Here is a 21,880-nt window from a genome sequence, read left to right on the forward strand (position 1 = left end):
TTTAACGCTGGTGTATTTGATTCTTTGAAATAACTGTTTTACAAAATCTTTCTGCTGTATAAGCAAACTGACAGATGGCTGAATCTGGACGTAACAGTGGAGGCCACTTTCAACATTTTTATTGTTGGCTAAAGCACACTCTGTTATGTTCCCAAGTTATTCATCCATTTAGACCCACCTGCAAATACTAGTATAAGTTAGTTATTCAAAGACTGATATTGATTTCCTAAGAGGAAACTTTCACCAGGGCTTGGATGAGTACATTGTCATTCCCTTCGTGCAAGCTATCTTCAAAACACCGACAGGTGACACGTGTTGGTAGGCTACAGGCAGCGTATTCTGAACTGGTCAGGCCCATTCATTCCTGACCGGGCATTAAGTGTTTTTAATGTGCACGTGATTTGCACATGAGCTTTTTATTTGCTATTCCTGTCACTTTGTGGGAATGAACAAAATATTTATGTAATTCACTTTAATATTCATTCTTCCTGACTGATCATAAATTTAATACATTTAATTTTATTGGAATAGAAAATTATCAGTATCCCAGTAATAACAGTGATAAAGATATTGAATGCCAACTATGTGTTCATGCTATGCCAGGGAAACAATGCTAAGATACTAAATGGTATTTGCCAAAGTTGTGCCAGCTGGCCAAATCCACTGACTTCTTGTTTTTATAAATAAAGTTGTATTAGAACCCAAACCATGCACTGTGTCCATTGTTTATGCGTTATCTGTGGCTACTTTTACACTATAGCAGCAGCAGGGTGGAAACAGTATAACAGAGATTATACAGCCCCCAAATCCTAAATTTTTATTCTCTGGCCCTTACAAAAAAAGTGTTGCCAACCCCTTTAGTGGGTAGGAAATAGGGAGCCCTCATTAGTGTTTTGTCCAAAGTTTGAATACTCTGAAGGTCAGCATAGGAAATTTATGAAATCTGCCTAAGGTCACACAGTTAGATATGGTGAATTCAGGATTTGAATCAAGGCATTTTGATTTCAGAATCTATGTTTTTCAGTCACCATACTATGTTCCCTTTATATGTACATTGTCTTAATGATTATGTCTCTAGGAAGTTCCAAAACAATGTGACTTAAAGCAGTGAAGGATTTTTGATGCTCTGTTGCCATATTCCTGACCAAATATTGTTATTTCTTTATTACCTATTTTTAGGTTTCCTCTAAGATAGAATACTAGGTCAGGCTAACACAGAATGACTTTGATTTTGTCTGAATGGTGACATTTGTATTTTTCATAAGAAGAAGTTGGAGCTTGGAGTGGGAATATGGCCTGAAGATACATTTAGAAAGTACTGTCTGTGTCTCCCAGACAGATGTCCTTGAACAGGTTAAGAAGTGCATTCATTTGGGGCACCTGGGTGGCTCAGTCGGTTAAGCGTCCGACTTTGGCTCAAGTCATGATCTCGTGGTTCATGAGTTCAGGCCCCTTTTAGGGCTCTGTACAGACAGCGCAGAGCCTGTAGCCTGATTCAGATTCTTTGTCTCCCTCTTTCTCTGCCCCTCCCCCCTCTCAAAAATAAATAAACATTAAAAAAAATTTTTTTTAAGTGCTTTCATCTTTATAGGGCTGTACCTGCATTGTGTGGAAAGGGTGGACAATGACAAACATTAGTATAAAAAACGAATTTCAGATGTGAGGAGAAACATCTTTCTGAAGCCTGATTACTCTGCTCAATCCTACAGGCCCTGCATGGTCACATGCTCACTTCCTCCAGACGCTTACACTTTCACCTTCCATATTTATATAATTGTTTATATAGGTATTCTATTAAGTGTCATCATTTTTGAATGGATTCTTTTAAAAGACAGTAGACAAAAGCTCTATGAATAACTGCATCTGTGACCCAACAGACTCTCCAGAATGTATTTGTTGAATCAAATCCAGTGGAACTATATTTGCAACCTTTTTCCAAAAGGATACTCCCTCATTTTACAATTGGAAGTGAGTTGTGATAAAATTTCCACAATGCCAGTGTCTGCAACAGAACCATAATTTTGCGCCAAAGAGTGAAACCGGCTCATTCAAAATTCTGAAGACAACAGTTTTGAAAGAAGCTGTGACAGGGCAGCATGAACAGTAAACGATGGAGGTAGAAACTGTGGATGCATTCGTTTCCCTCTTAATGGGGACTCGGCTACATCCCTTGTGGGAAGTGGAAACTGGCTTTCTGGTGAGATTACAATGCATATGAAAGCAGAGAATAGAGGTCCTTCATCTGTCCCCAAGTTATTTTATCTCTATTAGGTTCATGATTCCAATCAGAAAAGCTTTTAGCAAGTCTTTTGTTTTAGGGAGGGGGGCTTTAATAATCCCCAGACTCTACTTAGTTTTCCGCCTCGTTTCACCTGCGTAGATAGTCACCGTCATAACTGTATCTTGCAGGGGAAGAAAATCAGGTCTTAATGTAATTTACATAAAGCTTGCAAGGGTATTTGACTTACTTGTCAGCAGTTGTATGGTAATGTGTTGACACCTTATCACTATTTTATTCAATTATTTTAATGCCAGGAGCTATAGGGGTGAGATAATAAAGTTCTTCTCTTCCACCTTCCATTCCTTTTTGGGTCTGTCTCAAGTTCCTTGCCTGTGCCACAGTCAGCTTTTTTCCAGATAACTTTTTTTTTTCCTTCAGAATTTTGTCCACTTACTTTCATGTTAGTAGTTTTATTTCTAGCAGTCACTCAGTCTTGAAACATTAAAAATGTTTACCTTATCTGTATGGGAATTTTTTAAGTTACTTGCCTTTGCTGCTATAAAAGGGAAGCTTCCCACTTGTACCAGCCCTTGCCTGGGAGATAGGGAAGCTGGCTGTTGTGGTCCTCCAACGTGGTCCCCAGCAGAGGCTGATACAGGACCAGGAACTTTCAGTGCCTCCCTTCCGGCTCCCCGTCTCCTACACAGGCCCATCTGTTGGACGGCAATGAAGAATCCTAGTTCTGACTAAAAGTTGGTGAGGCACGTTTTAACCAACTGTGCACAGACCAGAGTGCTAGATCCCAGCGCCTAGTTAGCAGAACCACCCTGAGCTCGTCTAGCACATAAAACCCCTCATGTTTTACCCCTCAGCAAACTATTCTGTACATTTCTTCACTGGCCCCTTGGCAACAAGATGCAGCTTTTTTGTTTTAATCTTGCTTGCTCTGGTGGTCTCTGTTTTTATCCTTCCACACTGCTTAACATCCGTGACCTTGGGCAAATGATTAACCTCTCTGACCTGTGGTGATCAGTGGGACGGAACAACACCCACTTGGAAGGATTTGTGATTGGAGTATATGAGGTTCCACTGAGAAAGCACCTCATGTCATTCCTGACAGTGAGGGGCACCAGAGGAAGGCTGGTTTCCTTCTTTCATACATACTCAGCTGAAAATGGCATCTGGCACCCAGTAGGTTCTCCTTAAATACTTGCAAAACAGTAAATGAATATTTTCATCACTCTCTAAAACAGATTTAATTACACGAGTCTACAGATTTTTTTCCAGCAATGTAGCTTTCTAGATTTTTTTTTTTTAGCTTTTTGAAATTTTACCTAGGTACCAGAATTTCTATCTATAACGAGACAGAATTTTAATTTATTTAAACATAACCAAATGCCTTTGGGTGGATTCGTGGTGTCTTTACTGAACCAATTATAAATCGTTGCAAGTCAGTGGAATTTTAACAAGAAAAGCCAAAAGCAGGGTGCTAGCTGCTAGCTAGTTTTTTACTAACTCTCCCACAATTGTATCACCCTTATAACATTTTAAATCATAGATGAGGAAAAAAAATATTTTTGTTGCATGCGATGTTAATATTCTAAAAACCGTTAGTTCCATGCCTACCACAAATGGTTGTTGCCCAAATAACACGTGTTCCAAATATTAGTTAAAACAAGATTTTCCTTGGCTTTCATTTGAAAATTAAATTTCTTTAGGAAGTTAACATTGCAAATAAAGGTTGACAATTGTAAGAGAATTTTCAGATCTGCTTTTTCTCTAGAGAGCTTTAGGAACCAAATAAAGATTTCTTCCTGGGATTGTTTCTTTATAATCTTCAGAAGTAAGACCATGAACCCAATGACCTTGAGCATGTTTTCAGTCTCTGTAATTCTCTTTATAATTCTCATCCTACATGTTGTAATTTGTGTGTTTAAGTAAAGTATTATGGGATTGTAAAGATGTGTAATTTAGGAGGTTTGCATAGAGTGACCCCTTATCAAAAGGCTTAAAATTGGACACTCAGATCAGGACCTCTGCCATATAACACAGATGGATGTGGACAGAAAAACCCGTCCCTGTGACCTGAAGACACTTCTGCCTACTTCCTACTATTATCAAATTTTTTTATATATCCCATATTTGTAATAGACAGGGGAAGCCATCTCAGAGAAACGTTAAGCCACACGTTTTAACCCAGTTTCTAGCTTCCTGTAAATCAGTGGTTTCCTGCCTTTTTTCAAAAGCAGCATAGCTGAGGAACATGACACATTTCCATCATTACAGAGGACTCATCAGGGCATTGAATCTCATTGATGGGATGGGGGTCTTTCCCTCCCTCCCCATTGTGAATTACTGCCATGGAGTGTGATGTGATCCAAGGCACGTTTCTTGAATCAGTTGCTCCTTTGAACATCTGGCATGAATATCATCACTGAGACCTTATTCAACACATTTTTTTTAACGTTTATTTATTTTTGAGACAGAGGGAGACAGAGCATGAACGGGGGAGGGTCAGAGAGAGGGAGACACAGAATCGGAAACAGGCTCCAGGCTCTGAGCTGTCAGCACAGAGCCTGACGCGGGGCTCGAACTCACAGACCGCGAGATCATGACCTGAGCTGAAGTCGGCCACTTAACCGACTGAGCCACCCAGGCACCCCATTCAACACATTTTTTAATGAGCATTTCCTATGGGTTTGCCATTTTGATGGTGAGAAGGACCGAACAGGACCACAGACCTTTTAAGACCGTTCCTGCTCTCTGGTTCTTAAGATGGTAGAAAAAAGCTATCAAAAGAAAGATAATAACTTGTCAATCAATATGCTGTTATATGTATCCCTAATAAAGGAAGCAGTCCAGGCAGAGATGCTGTCCTTGTCCAGAGGAGACAGCTGCAGTCAGCTTTAACAAATGACATCAGAATTTAACCTCTGTTTTGCCAGATGGTTCCATTTTCAGGTGAACTATCCCTATGTCTAAATGTTGGCAATTCATTAGAAAAATTTTTACAACACTGCTGGCCTGTCAAAATGCATTCATCTTTGTAACATTTGGGTATAGTGGAAAGCTGTATAAGAAATCAGGGAGCACACGGGGCACCTGGGTGGCTCAGTCGGTTAAGCGTCTGACTTCGGCTCAGGTCATGATCTGCGGTCCGTGAGTTCAAGCCCCACGCCGGGCTCTGTGCTGACTGCTCAGAGCCTGGAGCCTGTTTCAGATTCTGTGTCTCCCTCTCTCTCTGACCCTCCCCAGTTCATGCTGTGTCTCTCTCTGTCTCAAAAATAAATAAACGTTAAAAAAAATTAAAAAAAAAAAAAAAAGAAAGAAATCAGGGAGCACAGGTTCTTTCCAGGAAGGAAGTAGCATGAGCAAAGCCAACATGTCCATTTTGTCTCCAATTATGCCAAGGAAATTCCTCCACATTCTTGTACAAAACTGTCCTATAAAATACTGAGGAGTACCAAGGAGTTTGTCACCAGGTAGAAGACAGTCCTTACCCATAAGATTCAATTACTTAATTTCATGTAATTCATACTTCTCATAAAGTATTTTACATCCTCAGTGTAAAAATATTTCACTGTGATCATTATGCTTACAATCTATTTTTTTAAGTTTATTTATTTATCTTGAGAAAGAGCGTGTGCAAGTGGGGGAAGGGCAGAGAGAGAGAGAGAGAGAGAGAGAGAATCCCAAGTAAGTTCTGTGCTGACGGCAGGGCTTGACACAGGCCTCAATCTCATGAGCCGTGAGATCATGACCTGAGCCAAAATCAGTGGCTTAACCAGTTGAGCCACCCAAGTGCCCCTGTTTTTCCCTTTCTATATAAAGCTTCGAGAATTGTCACTCTCTTATGCTTGGTAGTTCTGCAGTTTAAACGTCATGCAGAAAAACATGCTTCTTGGTGTGTAAGCATTCAGAAGTCTCTAAATAAATCCCTGTTTTTATTTTGTATGACATTTTAGCATTTCAAAGGCCTTTGCATCTGTTTTATCATTGTACGTCTTCAAGATAGTCTATAAATCACTCATAAATTCTATAAAATTTAAAGTGGAGCACATTTGTGCATAATCGAGATGTTTTCACTGAAGTTTTGTATAGATAATCTGAGGTATTCTATCCTGACAAGAGAAAACAGCATCCCCATGCCTTTGCTCATGCTGTTTGTAATCCCAGAAAGGTCCTTTCTCCCTAGTGCATGGACTGCTCAGGGTTCAAATCTAATGCGAGTCTTCTCCTCCGAGCATTTTATACTTTGCAGTTTACCAAGTTTACATCCCACGGTGGCTTGTCTTGCCGTGTGTACCTGCTTCACCCCCCGCAGCCCCCTGCAGACTCCTGAGAGGAGGGGCTTTTAGCGGTTAGGGTAACTGAATCTCTCGGTAAGGAGATTTTTAGGAGAGGGTGGTCAGAATGGGACTGCCTCAAACAGCAGACAGTTACTTTGTGGATTGACGGTGTGAAGTCGAACACGCCTGGTTTTGATTCCCATCCTACTTGCCAGGCTAGATGTGTGACCCTGGGTGAGTTACTCAAGCTCTCTGAATCTGTTTCTCCACCTAAAAAGATGATAATGAGACACGCTCCACAGGTTTGTTAGAAAGTATCTGTGAGAACACATTCTCAAGAGGCTGGTATAGTGAGTGCCTGGGCACTCACATAGCAGACATGAATGCCAGTGACCTTCCTTCCCTTGGTCTCCTTTGTTATTTTCATCATTCCTCACGTTCCTGCCCTCCACACTTATCTGTCTAGTTTGTCACTATTTAACTCTGGCCTTGTAGCTTGGACTTGACTCACTGTCCTACAAGACTGTCAAAGAGCTACACTTTGAAGTAAGTCTAATGTGCTTGGAGTCAGAACCTGTCTCTGAGTCTTAGTAGATCTGGGACCATGGACTAGTTACTTGGGTTGTTTGAGACTCAATATCTCAACTCTTAAATGGGGATAATAAAACTTAACATCAAATAGTACTGATCAGAGGATTAAATGAGCAAGCATATGTAAAGTATCTACAACAATGCCGGTACCTGGTAAGTATCCAAGTGTTGAATAGATCAAAACCACTATAGAGATACTACAAATGGTTCTGAGCTGGTTTTCGACCAAAAGATGAAGCCTAAACTATGAAGAGCCCCAGAAAGTCTGCCGTCTCTGTAAATGTCAACATTAAATTGGAGAATTTTATATCATCAGAATTTAGGGGTTTGAAAACTACCAAGTATTTGCCCAATTAATATTAAAGATATTGTAGGAGAGGAAAAAGTCTTCATCCCCATCCCCGATTTGGTCTGAAAATTAAACTAACAAAGATTAACAGGAGAAAAGCATACACATCCTGTTAAACTGTTACATGTACATGGGAGCTTCCCAAAGCGTGAAGACCCAAAGAAGTGTCCAGAGTGGGAACCTTTTATACTTTGAGACAAAGAAACAATAAATTTCTAAGGATTGAGGAGACCGAGGGTTTGGGCCAGGGCTAGTAAATGGTGAAGAAGTAACTAGGGAGATTAAGGTTAGTTTAACAAGGTTTGTTTGTACACATTCCTTAGCCCCAAATTCTCTGTCTCTGATGATAAGAATGCCTTCCCTCCTCCTGGTACAGGAAGGGGACCATTCACATGGGAGTTTTATGACCTGTTTCAAGGAAGAAGGGCAAGATGAGGGGAGTAAGAGTGACCTTGCAACTCTTGCTGTTGGGCTTTTGAATTCCTTCAACTTGAGATACCTAACATGCTAAGGTGCTGTAAGTTAGGATGCCCTGAGCCCCGAGCCCCACCCACCTTAAGTTCGTACCTTTGCTTCTATGGTACAACTCTATCTTCTAGACGGTTTTTCCTCGTTTTATAGTGGAGCCTCGTCTCACTGCTGTTTTCCATTGGAAACTGATGAGAAGCATAGGAAAGCAGATGGAGCACAGACTGCAGAAATGAAAAGCACAGAAGAAAGAGCTGTGTGAAAGAAATATTTAATCATAACATGAAAAACTCATGGTGGCAACTTTTCCATTATGTTAAATTTCACTCATTTCTATGCATTCTGGGTATGTGTTTAAAAACAAAGGTTGTAATTTTCCATCTTTATGCCCATCTACCATGGGTTTTTGATTTTGTCTTTTGCAGGATTACGACTTGAGCCAGCTGCAGCAGCCTGATACCGTGGAACCTGATGCCATTAAGCCTGTAGGAATCCGACGACTGGACGAGAGACCCATCCATGCCGAGCCCCAGTACCCAGTCCGATCTGCAGCCCCGCACCCTGGGGATATCGGGGACTTCATTAATGAGGTGCACAGACGGCTCACTTTCTTTATAAGGATGTTTATTTTATGCTAATTGTCAGGCATACGTAGACCACACATTGCTTAGAATACAGCTTTGTAGTTCGTTAAAACACACTTGGTTTTTTCAAGCTGATCTTTGAGTTAAAGCAAATGTGGCTTCAGCAACAGAACAGATTTAATTGCTTTGGTGGGCCAAAAACCGATCTACCAATTGATATTCTGTATTTGTAAATGACATTCGTATATATTGTCAGTATCTGTCACACTATCTCCAAAAGGTTTTTTTCCCCTAGATTACAAGTAATAAATAGACCAGCAATATTCTAGTGTATTCTAATTTCATTTATCAGCACTGATGAATGTAATAATAGTTCACTTTCATCTTCCTGACATTGTACCCTTTGAATCCCACAAACGTTGAGAATCCAGTGCCTACCCAATGACTAGAGAGTTCAAATGAGATTAGTAGGAAGAGGAGCTAAATTAAATACTATGTAAGTGATTTAAATACTTGTCTAGTTGAGGAGTTTTAAGAGCTTCTGAAAGAGGCAGCTAATTCTCTGTTGAATATAACAGATATGATTTCCACCGTCAAAATTATTATGGCATTCTTTTATTTCATTACTGACCAAGAGTTCTGTTACAGTTAATACTTAAGTTTGGAAGTAAAATGATCTGTGCTGCTTCTTTTGATCATGTCTGTAGTTTTACTGCAATTCTCCTTTTGAATTTTTAGTGTAAGGGAGCAATACATATTGATGTCGAGTGTGAATAGAGGGCAGACTCAGACAGTCTCTGGCCATGTCCTGCAGCTCAGTATTTCCAAGATCAGAATAGGTCTCCGTGCATTACAAAGTGGAACACATCTGTCATCTGTCGCCTTCAGTCGTGTGCTGATAAGACTCATATGTCCTGTGCTTCCTTGTAGTCATATATGTATATGATATATATATATCCACTTCAGTTTTTTTAGATGCAGTTGTAGTTTGTAAAAAAAAGTTTTGAAACAAGATTAGAGTATTTACCTTCCCTTTACAACTATTCATTGCTGTCTATTCCTGAAATACATGCTGCTTTCTGAACAAATGCTTTCGCTTCTGTTAAACAGGTAATAGGTTAATTTGCTTTCATCATGGTTTAAAAGCAGATGAAAGGCAAAACAACAGAGTGCCAATAACTCCTTTATCTACAAAACTATGCCCTGACTTTTCCAGTTTATTTATGTAGAGACCTGGTCAGGGGGTTTGCGGGAATTTATATTTATGACCAGATCTTTTTGAAAATTTAAGAGTGCCTGATGATTTTACTTCTGAGTTAGCATTTATGGTCATGAGAAATTTCTTAGTTATCCCTGCGGTTGTTGGGTCAAGATACCGTGAATCTTTTGAATGGCGATGTCGAAGCCAGACTTTTTTTAAAGCAAGACATTTTTAAAGCAAGAATTTTAGCTTCAGTGTGATTCAACAAGTACGTGACTGTTTCTGCCTTTCACTGAAGTGTCAGTATTCCGTGGGACTCCATGCCATCCATAACACTGTTCTTTTCTCAGTGATAAAGTTCAAGCACTAAGCATCATTTATAAGACTGTTTTCCTAATCTGACTCCTGCCCTCTTCCCCCATGACAGTTCCTTCCAGGGCTACAGACCCACTGAACTGTTTGCAGTTCCTCAAAAACATCCCAGCTTTGACTATGTATAATGTAACTTCTGCAAAGCCCTTACTTTCTCAACCATCAGGGAAACACCCACTTAGCCTTCAGATTCACCTCAAACATCCCCTTCTCTGGGAGGCCTTCTTTGATACCTCCGGGAAGGGTTAACAAGACCCTTCCTCCATTGTCGCCCCGGCCACTGAGGTATAACTGTCAATACTTCTCTCTCCCATGTGAACACGTGCCTTCTCTCCAGGATGAAGACTATTTCTTGTTCATCTTTGCATAACCTAAGCATCTGGTGTGTGGCCCAGCTCCTAGATTTTGTTGTTTTAAGGAATCCAAGTGCTGGGCACGTGGTGTAAGGCTCTGAGCACTGCCCGACATGCAGTTGATTGGGATTCGTTGGGGCCCAGGTCTGGGGCCTTTCACTCCGCTGGAGCTGACTAAATTCAGGAAATGAGGATACTGGTTATTCTAAGTTGTGTTTTAGTGTATGTCTGGGGTTTGTGTCTATGTGTTTGTGTCTACGTGTGTGTTCATTCATCATTTTTACAGGGACTGCATTTTCTTCAGGAGATAAGGAAGTATATCTAGTTGATTCACTAGATTCAGTTACCCAGCCCTTCAAATGCCACGGTAGAAAGAGCTACAGTCAGAATTTCATTTGGAATTCCTTTTCCCAGAACAGTGCCTAGCCTAAAAAGTACACAGCCTAAAAAGCAGCTCAGGACCATAATGAACATGTTTCAGTACTTATACAGAAAACTTGGTGCCAAACGACTGACTTGCAAATTAACTTCTAGAATGCAGTCAGTTCATAATCTGAGGATTGTCTGCATTTGCTAAAAATGCCTCATTCTGAAATGATCTTGAGCTTGGTTTAGGACCATTCATTCAGCAAATAACTATTGAATGCCTACTGTGTGTACATATCTGCACTAGTCCTATGTGGAAGGACAATAAATTAGACCTAGATTCTCTTTGTGTTTACTCCCAACTTTGCTGCAAGCATGATCTTTATACCAGGCAAACATTCCACTATCTGAAGCCTTCCTTTGCTAGACATGGGAGGCCCGCTGGGTGTAATCCTTACTTGGCTTCACAGTTTCATCTCAGCCCCCTCCCCCTGCGTCTTACAGGCCAGGTCCAGGGACTCTACTTGTTGCTTCCAGGCTCAGCTTTAATTCCATGTCAGTACATGTTCCCATGCTGTGCTCTCTGCCTGGAATGCCCTTCCCTTTTCTAGATATTAGTTCCTCCACTAAGTCTTTACCAAGCCAAGAAGGGTCAAGCACATAGTTGGGACAGGCACCATCCAGTGGCATCCCACCATATCCAGGACTCACCTTCCTTCGTAACCCCTCATTCAAGGTTCCGTTCTGCCTCCAGGGGAAGAGGTGCTCATCCCTGAGGGGTGGTGTAAGGCACACTGCTTTGGCAAGTACATGAGTGGGCAAAAGAATCACATTTGGAAATGTCTCTCCAAATGACCACAGGATGCGTGACAATGAATGCGATCGTAAGATAGAGAAATGTGGACAAGATGGAGAACCAAACATTTACACCTAGAAAGGCCCTACATTTGGACATAGGAAGGGAGTCTATGGAGGTGAAGGTGTCAAGAAAACAACTAAAACAGGAGTGTGGGGATGAGATGATCAGGTCTGTGGGGAAATTCATGGGGATGAAACTGTCAAATGGCCTAAGTCATAACATACAAATACACCTTATAGATTCTTCCAAGACACCCATTAAGTCTTATTCAATATCTTTCTATAACTGGACAGATAAAAACAAATTTAAAACCGTTAAAGGCACCTAGAAAAAATTCAAGCGTATTTTATAAACACATATAAAATGCAAACAGATTTCTTTATCCCCAGATCTTATTCGATTTAGCACAGTACTGAATGTTCCAAAGGAAGAATAGTATAGTGCAATTATAATTAGAGTGTTTTTATAATGAAAGGAATAAATAAGCTCATGAGAACATTTTCTAGTTTGTTTATTTAAATAACCAATGAATGTTGCCTTGAATATAAAAAAAAATGTAATGTATTTACCGTCTGGTAGGTAGAATAAAACAAATCACACATTTTTGAATTTCAGCTACAGAATTTCATTCTATTTTGAGGTTTTAAATATGACCTTCAGAGGGTGAAAAGATGAAACAAATTCATTTAATCTCAGCCTGACAGTAGATGTTAGCATACCTCTAATAACTTTACTAATCCTATATATTTCTTTATCTCAGAAATATAAAAACCAAGGGCATATTTCTGTTAAAAGACCAACTTTTGATTGGTATTTAAAAACTTATGAAAAGTGCTTCAAAAATAACTTGCAAGAAACTACTAAAGTTTAGAACTTTTACTTTTTGTCTTCTCTTAAATTTATTTGTCCTCTTCAGAATATCTCTGTCCACTCTTATCTTTGAGTTCATATCCAGCTACCACACCTAACAGCTCTGTTATCTTTGAAATCCTTGGATTTTACCCCTTGGATTTCCAGTTTTCATATGTATACATAAAATGAGGATAATAATAAAATCCTCTGTTAAGATTTCTATAAGGACTAAATGAGATAGTCCACATTATATTAGTTATTATTACAAGTGACTTTGCAAGAAGAACACTTTTCTACTGTTTTCTAGGTATAAATTTAAAAAAATCCTCTCCTTCCAAAAAATTTGCTTTAAGTAAAATGAAATTCTCAGAAAGGGATGTAGTAATGTTGGTATTAAAGTCACAGAATTCCACTGTAATGTAAACCTGGTATACTTTTATGTCCACATATATTTTAAGCCTAAATCCTAGTTTCTTCTTTTTTTATTCAGTTTTATTTATTTATTTTGGAAGAGAGAAACAGTGCATGAGCAGGGGAGGAAAGAGAGAGAGGGAAAGATCATCCCAAGCTCGGACCCTGATGCGGGGCTGGATCTCAGGAACCATGAGATCATGACCTGAGCGAAATCAAGAGTCAGTCCTCCTGGGGCACCTGGGTAGCCCAGTTCGTTAAGCATCAGACTTTGGCTCAGGTCGTGATCTCACAGTTTGTGGGTTTAAGCCCTGCATTGTGCTCTGTGCTGCCAGCTCTGATCCTAGAGCCTGCTTCGGATTCTGTGTCTCCCTGTCTGCACTGCCCCCACTCGTGTGTGCTTGCTCTTGCTCTCTCTCTCAAAAAATAAAAAATAAATTAGAGGGGCGCCTGGGTGGCTCAGTCGGTTAAGCGGCCGACTTCAGCTCAGGTCACGATCTCACGGTCCGTGAGTTCGAGCCCCGCGTCGGGCTCTGTGCTGACAGCTCAGAACCTGGAGCCTGTTTCGGATTCTGTGTCTCCCTCTCTCTGACCCTCCCCCATTCATGCTGTCTCTCTCTGTCTCAAAAATAAATGAACGTTAAAAATTTTTAAAAAATAAATAAATTAGAAAAATAAGAGTAGGTTTCTTAACCGACTGAGCCACCCAGGTACCCCTCATCCTAAATCCTGGCTTCTTCTAAAAGGAGTATATATAAATATGAACACGGTGATAAGGTGAAAACCCAAGCCCAGGACAGTAGTGCAACGCTACCTTCTAATATACCTGCTGGATGTCAGGGACTGTGTTGAATAGCAGGATATGAAATGAATATAAACATCGTTGGCAGAAAAGGATGTCACAATCTAGTGTAACGAAAACATGGCAATAAAATTAAAAGGGATCATGGGAATGACTCTCAGTCATGATTGAGGGAAAAATCCATGTAGCAGAAGTAACATTTTTAATGGGCTTTAAAGGATGGTTGGATGGATGGATGGATGGATATTAATCAAATGAAAAATTTTGAGTCAAGAAGTTTCAGCCAAAGGAAATCACATTTCAGCCAGCAGGAAATGAATATGCATATAACATAGAGGTACACAAAAACATCACATTTTTAGGTTTGGAGGGGCTTTTGGTGAATAATTTAGTTGTGGTTGCTGAAGCCAAGAATAGCTGAGACAGAAAAGGTACATGAACAGTCCAAGTTCACTGACTGCTCTGCTAAAGAGTTTTAACTCTATCCTGTAGGTTACCCAAACAACAGGCATTTGAGTAATAATGCCTTCTAGGTTTTTCCAGGTCCATATACCTCTTCTATTATTTACTTAAACTTCTAATCAATTTTTAATTTATTTGTTCAATAAAGGTAATTGTTTTAAAGTGCTCATGCGCCAATTAAAAATTATCTTGCATACCCCCCGCCCCACCCGGGAAACTTCTCCCTTATTTGGGAAACACTGCAATAGGTGATAGCAATCAGTTTTACTTGGGGGAGCAACTTCAAATAATGTCTGAAAGAGGAACCAGGCGTAGTTTGTAGAAAAGAAGTAGGAATAGTACTGGGGGACTGGGAGACCAGTTAGAGAGGCTTTTGCTATGGTCCAGGCAGGATATAAAGAGGACCTGAACTAAGGCAGGGGCATTGAGACAACAGAAGACGGAATGTAAGGGAATCAACAGGACCTCTTTCCTCTCAGATCCCTCATGCGTTCCCGCACTGAAGAATGTGGGTTTTTATAGCTCCTGTAAAAGCATATCTCCATCCATAAAGCATAGGATCAGAAGTCTATAAATACAAGCTCAGCAAGAATTCAGCCAGAGACACAGGCTTTTTCATTTTACAGAGACACCTCAAACTATAGAAAACAGTTCAGATTTATCCAGAGTTCAAGATCTGCCTCTCCAGGAAAGGCAAAAAAGGCACATGCTCTTCTAGATTTAGTCAGACGTAGGCGGAGAAAGAGAAACACATGCAGTTCATTTGTAGATTTGACAACAGCACGTTACACATCGTGTGAAACAGTGTCTACACCTAAGAAAAAAGGAACCCCATAAGGGAAGACCCGATGGGTACGTGGCCCACCGGATTTCTTCCGTACATTCTCTCTGGTTGCATGTCTGTCATTTTCAGTCTCTCAGAACTTGACTGTGATCTTTTTAGAATTACCAAAATAGTACCCAGAATTTATATAATACCTCATCCACAAGAGTTTTTATTCTCAGATAAAAATCAGTGCTATCCAAGTGGAAGGGACTTAAGGTACTCAATCTTCAGGCTTGAAAGATGGCTTGCCTAAGAATTCTTGAAAAGTTGAGTGATTTTTTTTTGCCCTTTTGTAATTATTAAAACCTGAGACTGTGCAATGTTCTGGCATAGCACAGTGATTTCTAATGGATTGCATGGCCTTAACTTTGGAAGGAAGGAAGGAAAGAAGGAAGGAAGGAAGGAAGGAAGGAAGGAAGGAAGGAAAGAAGGTACGAAGGAAGGAAAGGAGGGAGGGAGGGAGGGATGGAGGGAGGGAGGAAGGAAACAGATTCAGAAATGACCAGGATGATCTAAAAACCAAAGCAAGAGATAAAAACAATTTACAAGAAATGCATATACTTTAGAATCTCAGTAGTGAGTAGGGGTCTAGATTATCAGCAGTATTATACTTATTTTAAGGAGTTGAATTAGATGGTTTAGGAATACAGTGAAGGGTCTCAGGTCCTTTTCCACACCAGTGAATACCAGACAGCTTCCCACGTTTGTCCCTAAGTCGTGGTAAATACAGGCCATTGCTTTCCTCTCCACTGAATCCAGTCACACTCGACACCCTGCCATTGACTCTTTAGAACTAATTTTAGTCTTAACCTTTTCATATTTCCAGTTTGGAGCTGACACCATAAAGATTGGGCAGGGCTCTGCATGTATTTCTATTTAAATTTTGAATTGTGATAAAACAGATGACCTGAACATGGTGACCTTGGTCATTGTCTCTGTTCTCTGTCTTACAAAGCAGTTTTACTCAAGGTCATAATGAAAACTTAATACAGATATGCCCTGCTTTTCAAAAGTTCACTTTCTACCACTTCACTTCTATGGAAGACCTGCATCAGTACTTGTTTTCACTAACCGAAAGAAATCCAAAGAGGGGTTTGCTTTTATGAAAAAAGGTGAAAAGCAACAAGCAGTGTATAGCTTCTGTTGTATGGGAAGCCGTTATAGAGACATGTGCCCCCCAGCAGAGAGAGCAGCCCGCCAGGCTCCTTCCCCAGAACTACACTCAGCATCTCAGCATCCAACTGCAAAGCTTTGAACTGTGTCTGTGAACATCTCTGCTTCATCTCCATTTATTTTGTGCATCCGTTAGCAACATGTGTCCTGAGGTATCAGAAAAGCCTCAGAGGCATTATTTTTGGAGTCTGGGAATACTCAAGAAATTTCCTGTAGGAATGAATAGTAATTGCCTCCTTGCTTTCCTCCATTCCTCCTTCCTTTAGGAAGGTTTCATCAGAATGTTCTTTCGGATAGCGGGGGATACCTGTATTTGTCTTCGGAAACTTATTCTCCTTATCAGGATGTTCTTTGTCTTCTTGATTTCCTCCCAGATCTTTCTTGGGTCCAGTTCTTGTGTGGACCCAACTTAGACCACGCTGGACTAAAAGAATCATCTCTTGCTTAAATTTGCAGTTGCTGGATTTTGTAGGGAAAAGGAAAAGGGGTGCATGCTAATATTTGAATATAAACTCCGTGAGGACAGGCGTTGGATCTAGCTTATTAATAGCTGTGTCCCCACCACTAAGCAGAATACGTTTAATATACATACTCAATAAATACATCTTGAATTGAATACATAAATATAAACAAAATGAACTAAGGTGCATTGTTTGGCTTTTATCAACTAAGGCTGCAGTAATTAACAACTCCAAAGTATCATCTGCTTACAATAACAAAGGTTTACTTCTTGCCCAAATTCTGGGTTAACTGTGGGAAGGCAATGTCTTCATGTCTTCTGTGTTTCAGGATCCAGGCAGAAGGAAAACTCCGAGCTGGGGCAGACCATTCTCCTGGGAGAGGGGGCAAGAAGGAACTGATAGAAACGCATTAGATGGAAAAGGCTTGAGGTGTCTTCTCTACACCGCTGCTTACGTTGTACTGGCCAAACCCAGCTCATAGCCAAGCCTGACAATGGGTTTGGGAAGTGAACTCGCTCCAGAGAGGCACTTGTGGTAGTGTGGGCATGTGATCCACCTACAAAGACAGGATAGTAAATCATTGAGGACAGTAATACGGTCTACCACAGAAAGGAATTCTGACTTTTGAGAAATTGTAGTTTGTGATTTTCAGTCTTAGCAAAATTGCCTTGTAGTTTATTCTATAAATATGGTAAATAAAATCCTTTCTAAAATTACTTATGTTTTATACATTGAAGTAGTTTGCTGAAGATGTGCTTTATTTTATTTTACACTGGCTTTTCTGGGTTATATGTAGTATAACCAGACATGAGGGAAAATGGTGTTTCATTAAAATGGTTACAATGGTTGGTAAGAGAGACTTGGGATGGGAAAACTGGTAGTGTGTACTTTTCTCTTTTTTTTCCTTTTAATTTTTTTTTTTAATTTTTTTTTCAACGTTTATTTATTTTTGGGACAGAGAGAGACAGAGCACGAACGGGGGAGGAGCAGAGAGAGAGGGAGACACAGAATCGGAAACAGGCTCCAGGCTCCGAGCCATCAGCCCAGAGCCTGACGCGGGGCTCGAACTCCCGGACCGCGAGATCGTGACCTGGCTGAAGTCGGACGCTTAACCGACTGCGCCACCCAGGCGCCCCTCCTTTTAATTTTTTTTAATATTTTTTTTTTGAGAGAGAGAGAGAGAGAGATACAGAGTGTGAGTGGAGGAGGGGCAGAGAGAGAGGGAGACACAGAATCCAAAGCAGGCTCCAGGCTCCAAGCTGTCAGCACAGAGCCCAACACAGGGCTCAAACTCTTGAACTGCGAGATCATGACTTGAGCCGAAGTAGGATGCCTAACCGACTGAGCCACCCAGGCGCCCCAGTTTCTCTCTTGCTTTCGATGGAAGTCCGGCAGCTGCCATTTGTTTCTCAAAATACCATGTCTTCACATTTATTTTTCTTCTTTCAAGTCACAAAGCAAGAAATTTTTCACTGAACCTAAAAGTGGATTTTTTTAGACTAATATTCATTGAGTGCCAACAGGCACCAGACACTGTGATGAGCCCTTGGGTGCCTTTATTCCATTTAGTCTCCATAATAATCTTACTGTTGTTATTACACCTGCAGATGAGGAAATGAAGCCTGGAGAACTTAGCCGAAATCCCTCAGCTAATACTGTGTAGCGCTGAGCTGGCAACCCAGGGGATAGTGGTTAAGAGGTCTGATGTGTTAACCACTAACCACTCTACATACTGATTCTGACCTTAATTTTCATGTTCTTTTGTTCTCTTCCTCCCCTCTAAACTTGGAAGAATAAACAGATGATCACATACCTATTAAAAGGTCCCGCATGTACGTACTCGTAAAATACATGTGGATCGGAAGGATTGATCGACAGGACAGTAAGTGAGGCCACAGCCCACTAGCGTTTAAAAAGCAGAGTTGTAGGAAAAGAGAAAGATTGTTTGGAACTGATGCTGGTGTATCTCAGGGCACTAGAATGGAACTGGGGAAAATTTAGAGAAAATGCCATTTTAAGTATTAAACCTTAAAGGTTTTGTAGGGCATAATTATGAATTGGCTACAGGTACATGAATTCTAGATTAAAAAGCAAGAGTTAAGTTTTTAGATAATAATTTCATTGGCTCTTATGGTTTTTAAATAATCTTTAATTTAGATTTGCAAAATTTCCCCCTGCCAATATTTACACTGTATATAGACACTGGAACATGACTTTTCTGAAGCTTATGGGAGCTAGAAGTCACTCTATTCTTAAAAAATAATACCTGATCATAGTTTAATGATTAATGTCAATTAATGTCACATTTTGTGTTTCATTATGAACATAAATGATTTAATGAGTATCTTTCCTTATATTATAATCATGTCTGGCCAGTTATCCTTTTTTTTTTTTTCATTTTCCTTTGATTTCCCTTCATTTTTCCTTCCAGACCTAGGTCAAATATGCCACTTCCTCTTTGAAATCCTAGCTCTCAGTGCTAGTCCTGATTTTTTTTCTTTTCTTTTTTTTTTTTTTTTGGCATTCTAATGATTTTTTGCCTCGACCCTGTAGCTTTATTACTTATTTATCATTTATTTCACACAATAGTAATGCCCATTATGCTAGATTACAAGCTTGTAGAGGGCAGGGGCCATATGGCATTCATTTGTATATCTCTCTCTTTGCGTTGCATTTACAACCTGTTCAACGTGTTCACTGTCAGAATCCTTTGACTCTGACTCTTAGGGTTCACGTATGACATGATTTCATAGCCCTGTGTGTTATAACTTATACCAGCAGTAATTACTCAATGCACGGTTATCCAATTGCATTACCGGACTTCATCTGAGATCCTTCTCAACCTCTAGCAGTTGGCCATTCATTTCTGCCACCTGCCAAACACATTCTCCAATTAACTCCCCTTCCATTGTACGTCTTGGCCTCACTGAGCTTGACGTCCTAGGCGTCTGTCTTTCCTGCAGAGGAAAGTTGTATTTTTGTCTAACTTCCAAACGTGGTGATAACCCCAATTTCTGTAGGTAGAAAATGTTGTGGTCTGCAGGTGGAAACTTACAAACAAGTGTTTGATTCCATGGGACCCCTAGGATCTGCTTGTGGTTTGCACATCGTAACCCTCTCTGCGTTCTTTCTTTGTCTTTCCAAATCGTAGGGCCTTAAAGCTGCTGACAATGATCCCACCGCTCCGCCATACGACTCCCTCTTAGTCTTTGACTATGAAGGCAGCGGCTCCACCGCTGGGTCCTTGAGCTCTCTTAATTCCTCAAGTAGTGGTGGCGAGCAGGACTATGACTACCTGAACGACTGGGGGCCACGCTTCAAGAAACTTGCTGACATGTACGGTGGAGGTGATGACTGAACTTCAGGGTGAACTTGGTTTTTGGACAAGTACAAACAATTTCAACTGATATTCCCAAAAAGCATTCAGAAGCTAGGCTTTAACTTTGTAGTCTACTAGCACAGTGCTTGCTGGAGGCTTTGGCATAGGCTGCAAACCAATTTGGGCTCAGAGGGAATATCAGTGATCCAATACTGTTTGGAAAAACACTGAGCTCAGTTACACTTGAATTTTACAGTACAGAAGCACTGGGATTTTATGTGCCTTTTTGTACCTTTTTCAGATTGGAATTAGTTTTATGTTTAAGGCTTTAATGGTACTGATTTCTGAAACGATAAGTAAAAGACAAAATATTTTGTGGTGGGAGCAGTAAGTTAAACCATGATATGCTTCAATACGCTTTTGTTACATTGCATTTGCTTTTATTAAAACACAGAATTAAACAAACACAAAACAAAAACTCATGGAGCGATTTTATTATCTTGGGGGATGAGACCATGAGATTGGAAAATGTACATTACTTCTAGTTTTAGACTTTAGATTTTTTTTTCACTAAAATCTTAAAACTTACGCAGCTGGTTGCAAATAAAGGGAGTTTTCATATCACCAATTTGTAGCAAAATTGAATTTTTTCATAAACTAGAATGTTAGATACATTTTGGTCTTAATCCATGTACACCTTTTTTATTTACTGTATTTTTTCCACTTCACTGTAAAAATGGTATGTGTACATAATGTTTTATTGGCATAGTCTATGGAGAAGTACAGAAACTTCAGAACATGTGTATGTATTATTTGGACTATGGATTCAGGTTTTTTGCATGTTTATATCTTTCGTTATGGATAAAGTATTTACAAGACAAAGTGACATTTGATTCAATTGTTGAGCTGTAGTTAGAATACTCAATTTTTAATTTTTTAATTTTTTTTTATTTTTTATTTTCTTTTTTGTTTGGGGAGGGAGAAAAGTTCTTAGCACAAATGTTTTACATAATTTGTACCAAAAAAAAAAAAAAAAAAGGAAAGAAAAGAAAAGAAAGGGGTGGCCTGACACTGGAGGCACTACTAAGTGTGTGTTTTTAAAAAAAAAATGAAAAAAAAAAAAAACCAAGCTTTTAAACTGGAGAGACTTCTGACAGCAGCTTTGCCTCTGTATTGTGTACCAGAATATAAATGACACACCTCTGACCCCAGCGTTCTGAATAAAATGCTAATTTTGGATCTGGTGACTGGTTTGAACTTTTTCTTTTCTACCTGAGCTGCTTTAAATGTTGCAAAAACCCCAACTATCGGAGTTTCGTTGATAGAACAGCACTACAAAAGTACGTATCTGTTCTCGCGCTGTTCACCACTGAACCCCCCTTAGCCTGGCGGCCTTGTCCAGCGAGCAACAGAGAGAATCGCCACGGATGTTCCCGTCACAGGAGAAAAACATCAAGAGACGCGGGAGGAGACTGTACGATGATGGTATACAGATCACTTCAGTGAACTTTGTATAATTCTTAGTATCACTTGTACTTTAATTCCTTTCCGCTCCAGCTTATGATTACACTGACTCTAAAGGGCCTTTTTCATTAGAGCACCAGCATAAGGAAAACCTTGGTAAAAAGTTACAGGACTGGCCCTGAAAACCGCACTGGACACCTGGCATCTCAGGCAGTTCATTGAAGCCATTTTCTGTACCCCCTGCAGTATATATACTCTCTGGTACTTCCGTTCCATGACTTGACCATTTTTTTCTGGCTTCATTGAGATATGATTGATAAATAAAATTGTATGTATTTAAGATACACAACACGATGATTTGCCATCTGTATAGATTACGAAATGATTTCCACCGTCAAGTTAGTTAACATATTTATCACCTCACATAGTTACCTTTGTATGTGTACGAGAACACAGA

The 21,880-nt window shown here is 40.0% G+C and overlaps 1 protein-coding gene across 1 annotated transcript in view; it reads left to right on the forward strand.

Annotated features, from left to right (window-relative positions):
* Positions 1–20,942, forward strand: part of CDH2 (cadherin 2) — a 74,634-nt gene extending 53,692 nt beyond the window's left edge. The window contains exons 14-15 of the mRNA XM_047086881.1: positions 8,344–8,508; positions 19,792–20,942. Of these exons, the coding sequence (XP_046942837.1) occupies positions 8,344–8,508; positions 19,792–19,998 (372 nt within the window). The 3' untranslated portion in view covers positions 19,999–20,942. The remainder of the gene's footprint in view (positions 1–8,343; positions 8,509–19,791) is intronic.
* Positions 20,943–21,880: the final 938 nt, after the last annotated feature.

This window comes from Lynx rufus, unplaced genomic scaffold (assembly GCF_022079265.1).
Source record: "Lynx rufus isolate CCGP_SWC_20201006 ecotype Redwood Valley unplaced genomic scaffold, mLynRuf1.p SCAF_22, whole genome shotgun sequence".
Classification (NCBI taxonomy): domain Eukaryota; kingdom Metazoa; phylum Chordata; class Mammalia; order Carnivora; family Felidae; genus Lynx; species Lynx rufus.